Source organism: Chrysochloris asiatica, unplaced genomic scaffold, assembly GCF_000296735.1.
Source record: "Chrysochloris asiatica unplaced genomic scaffold, ChrAsi1.0 scaffold00287, whole genome shotgun sequence".
In the NCBI taxonomy this organism is placed as follows: Eukaryota; Metazoa; Chordata; class Mammalia; order Afrosoricida; family Chrysochloridae; genus Chrysochloris; species Chrysochloris asiatica.
The window spans coordinates 660,633-665,852 of NW_006408805.1; the positions used below are offsets into that span (position 1 = coordinate 660,633).

General features: G+C 40.7%; 1 protein-coding gene across 1 annotated transcript in view; it reads right to left on the reverse strand.

The window, feature by feature from the left end:
* ZNF658 (zinc finger protein 658) overlaps positions 1 to 460 on the reverse strand; it is a 34,249-nt gene extending 33,789 nt beyond the window's left edge. The window contains exon 1 of the mRNA XM_006874579.1: positions 422 to 460. Coding sequence (XP_006874641.1) covers positions 422 to 436 — 15 coding nt within the window. The 5' untranslated portion in view covers positions 437 to 460. The remainder of the gene's footprint in view (positions 1 to 421) is intronic.
* Between the last annotated feature and the right edge of the window lie 4,760 nt (positions 461 to 5,220).

The following is a 5,220-nucleotide window of genomic DNA, read 5'->3' on the forward strand; positions in this document are numbered from 1 at the left end:
CCTTCTCATGAATGCACATCTTTAAACAAACACTCTGTCACTGATACAAAAAAAAAAAAAAAAAAAGTAAATTTGCAGCTCCAATTTAGGAAATTTGTAACATTAGAGGAACTGCATCTATCCACATACTAGCTATACCTTGTTATTGATCTGTTTTTCTGTATTTTCTCTATCTAAATGGTTCCAATCCATCTCTATTTCCACTTTTCCATGTTAATGTACAGACCTATAAGGAGTCCTGGTGTGGCACTATAGGACAAGTACTGGACTGCTAACCTCAAGGTAGGCATTTCAAACTCACCAGTTACTCCTTAGAAACCCTATGCAGGGACGCTGAGTTGGAACTGATTCATCGGCACGTAACAACAACATAAATCCTTATAATGTCCCTTGCAAAACCAAAGGGTTATTAAAAACTTACCTGAGATATGTTCATTTTCTGCTCCTCCTAGAAGAATGTAGAAAAGTGTGAAGTTTTAGCTAGAAAGAAGGGAAGAATATGAGATCAGAAGAGATCTGTCTTACAGTCCTACACTCACCTGCCTAAAAATCTCATTACACAAGCTGGAGAAAAAGCCTTAATTCTTGAGAAAGAGCAAAAAGCATCACATAAAAGTGGTGGTGGTAGTGTGCCAACGAGTCGGTTCCGACTCATAGTGACCTTTACAGAGTTTTCAAAGGTGAAGTAGTACCCCCTAAACATGTGCATCTCTGACATGATCGTGTGTACTTCATCTTGCATTTTTAACAAGTAACCACTTTTCTATTGATGTGTTTACAATGTATGTACCCTTCTAACTAACTAAAGAAAACGAAAGATAGGTTAATCAAATTCAGGTACACCTAAGATAAAACTCTCTAGCTTCATTAAAACTAATGCTGAAAAATTTAGGCTGTACTGTCAATCAACTTATTATTAATTTTGACTTTACATCTTGAGTTTGAACAGTCACCAAAAAACTCTTGAAATGGGGATGAGATATTTTATGTACTGACTATATAGTTTTTAACTTTTTGCTCTAAATTGTAGTTCTTTAAAATGACCTTTTGATAAGACACTTAAGAAATGTACCTGTGTCAGTGAAAAGCAAGCATCATGTTTTGTTCCTGGTTCTGCTATGGGTGACACTATAGGATATTCATTTGAAGGTCAATTTTTTTTCAGCTTCCAAAGTGCCCAATACAGAAAACCCTTCCAGAACTATCATTTGTCCTTCCATATATCTCCAAATGTCATACATAGTAGACAATGGTCTAAGAGCAGAATCCAAAAAGAGAAAAGGATGGGAAAGGAAGGCCTTTTAGGATCCATGCTCATACCTCCTAACCAGTAAAATGTTTATCCTCTGTAGTCTGATAGTTGCCCATGCCTCTCAATCTCAGGTCACCACCTTCTACAAGGTCTACAGTGTCCACTACCACAGTCTGTGGTGGCTTCTGAATACAGTGGTATCAAGACTCATACTATATAAAGGGATCAAGAACGGATCCTGATGGAACAATCCAGACCTACTCCTTTCTGGGTTCTTCTGGCTCTACTCTGAACCTCTCATGAAGAGTATATATCAAAAAGGCTGTTCTACCAAGTGACAGTTTTGACCCTGGGCTTCCTGGCTCCTCAAAAGAGACATCTTGTTCCACGGGGGCTGTGAGCTAAGTCCTGGGAAATCAATTCAGGTTATTTGAAACTTTCATTTAAGACCCCAAACCTGATTCTTTTGGAATATAATCCAACTGTGAGCTCCAGTATTGTAGCCCTTAGCCACATGAAACTCTTGAGCACCTAAAATATAGCTAGTGCCACAAGTTAAAATAATATTTTCGATGTATTCATTTAAATAAAATACATCAGTAAAATTACCTTCACCTGCCTCTGGTGGTGAAGAACATGAAATATACTGCGGACTGCCAGAACAAACAAATCAATCTTAAAAGAAATACAATCAGACTGCTTCTTAGAAGTGAGGATGGAAAAACATTCGCTTGCTTCCTCTGGTCATTCATTAAGAACAATGACTAGCAAAGAACATGTTTGGTAAGGTAGAGGGGCAATGGAGACAAGAGAAACCCTCCATGAGACAGATGAACAAAACAGGCACAAAAATGAATTTACACATTCCAACCAACATGAACATGGAGTAGGATGGTGTTTTTCATCAGTGTTTCTCATTACCTTTCTATTGGACAGCAATGCACTGGAATATCAAAATGTACCTTTGGGGACAGAGACCCTGGACAGAACTGAAGAGTTGCAGCCTGTCGGACCCAACGGCTCTGAAATCCTACAAATCCCAGAACATACACCACATGGTGAGATTGCATCCATGTTGACTTGGCAATCTTAAAGCCAGGACTTTCTGCTAAGAGCTCTGAAGGTTGCAACTCTGGGTTTTAGGCAGGTAGAACAGTAGGAAGAGCAAGAGATTGGGAGTAAAGCAAGTCATTATTCCCATCCCAGCTCCCTAGGCTACTAGTTTGTGACATGCGATGATTAATTTTGCCCTCTGGAAAATCTTTTAAGGGGCATGATTATAATAATAGGATTGTTGAGGCTTAAATGAATTACCAAACAAAGTGTCTCTTAATTATGAGAACACTTAGATTTACATAGAGATTATTACAGACACTTGACAAAATGTTTTATGGATGCCAAATTATTCAATTCTCAAAATAAGCCTAGCAGTCAGTTAACATCCTCATTTGAAAATGAGTAGTAGCCTGATTCTTAACCCACATTATTTATCCCACCCTGGCTCACAGGTGGACGGATTGATCCTGGTCTTTCTAGCTCAGTTAGGGACTAATAACACGACTGGAGGGTCCGTCTACCCAGAGGATCCTCAAAAGAATGGTTTAGCAATTTCTTTCTGAGAAGCCAGCCATTGCAAACCGTCTGGAGCACACATCTACTCTGACATACATGGGGTGTCCACTCTACTGCAACTGATACGGTTGTTTTTTTGTTTGTTTGTTTGCTCTGGTCTCAGGGATCCCCAGACCCAGGAGAATGAAGACTCGTGCTTTATTATAACGTTGATAGCCAACTTGGCACGTTGACTATCAACGTTAAAAACGCACATTCCCTTCCCAACACCAGCTTGGCCTTTCCTCCAAACGGGCTGCAGGCTGCGCCGGGTTCACGATCCAGGCACACCTTCTCCTACCGACTCAGTTCCACCAGCGTCCACCGAGCCCAAAGGGTTCGGGAGGTGTGTCTAGCCTAAGGTGTCCTATGATCCCCTCTCCTGTCCCCAGGACCCAAGGCTACCACTCCCGGCAGGTTCCCGGCGCTCTCACCCCAAGTGTGTAACCTCTGCTTCTGCGCGCACCTCAGGTTGGGAGATCGCCTCAGGTTCAGGACAGATGAGGCAGCATAGAGGCGGTGGGGTGGGTCAGGGTGGGAGGGAGTAACGGGGGACTGGGTCAGCACATGCGCAGAGAGAGGCCAGAAGTTCCGCTCCCAGAGTGTTGTGCGGTGAGCCAGGCGGAGTCAAGACTACATTTCCCATAAATCTCTACGCCCACAGACTCGAATTTTGAAGAGTTTTGGATTATTCAATCCAAAAAAACAAAAACAAAAAACCCACAGTCACTTACCTCATTCCGATTCCGCGAACTTTGCAGCGTGGAAATGCTTCATAGGGCTTCCGAGGCGGTAAATCTTTTTAGAAGCAGACTGTTACTGTTTCATCTTTATACCTCTGAACATGGTGGTTAACAGTGCAGTGCTTACTTAGCCCACCAGGACCCACTACCATTAAGCAGATTCTGACTCATAGGGTTTCTGAAACTGTAAATGATTATGGAGCAGCTAGCCTCATCTTTCTCTCACAGAACACGTTGTGTGTTGAAATGCAAACCTATTGGGTAACAGTCCAACATCTAACCCGACAGGGACACAAAGGCTACTTTTAACTGCAGTGATGGTCTTGGTTTTGTATAATGGAGTGGGGTTGTGACCCTGTATAGGGTTTCAGAGGCTTTAGCAGCTGGCAGATTTCAACTGCTGACCTTGTGGTTACCAACCCAACTTTTAACCTACTAAGCTCCCAGAGCATCTTCTAACATCAGAAAGGGGTTAGAAGAGGTACCCAAAAAAATAAAAAATAAAAAGGTACCATGAAAGGACCATAGGCCCTGACTGATGTGACTTGAGTTTCTCCTTAAATCCCAATGCTATGAGACAGACTTTGACAAAGAGGTAACAGTCAAATCTTGGTTGGAGAAAACACCTGCAGGAGAAATTAACAATTGAGGAAACATAGACTGAAACAGAAATACTAGAGATCACTGTTAATTTTATTATGGGGATATTTGGGATAAGTATGACATTTTTCTTGTATTTTAGAGCTACACACTAAAACATTTACAATTATGAAATTATTTAAAGGTAGTGTCTAACTTGCAAAGTTACAGTTGGAATAAATTGCACACCACCATAGGTTTTCTTTTTTGATACATCTTTATGATTAGTAATATGTGCTACATGTTGTTGTTGTTGTTGTTAGGTGCCATCTAGTTGGTTCTGACTTATGTTCTTGTTGTTGTTGCTAAGTGCTGTTGAGTTGATTCTGACTCATAGATACCTTATATAGGCTACCCAAGGAGCAATTGGTGGGTTTAAACTGCCAAACTGTGGTTAGCATTCCCTTCTGATAGTATGTCCAAAGTTTGTGAGAAGTCTCACCATCCTGGCCTCTAAGTAGCATTCGGGTTCTACTTCCTCCAAGACACATTTGTTTGTTCTTCTGGCAATCCATGGTACTTGTAGTTAGTAATCCAGTGCTTATCCTACAGTGCCACACCAGGAATTCTCTAACTCAAGGTGAGCCTATGTATAATAGAACAAAACATTTCCTGATCCTATACCATGCTCACAGTTATTGCTACATTTGATTCCATTTTTGTATCCACTTTATCAATCCATTTTACTGAGGGTCTTCCTCTTTTATACTGACTCTCCACTTTACCATGCATGATTCCCTTATCCAGGACTAGCCCCTTCCGATAACATGTGTGAAGTATTTGAGATAAAGATTCACCATCCTTAATTTTTAAGAGCATTCTGGCTTCCAAGACAGATTTGTTTGTTTTTCTGGCAGTCCATAGTACTTTAAATATTCTTCACCAATGCTGTAATTCAAATGCTTTGACTCTTTTAAGTTCTTCCATATTCATTGTTCAGCTCTTACATTCATACATTGTTGTTGTTGTTGTTGT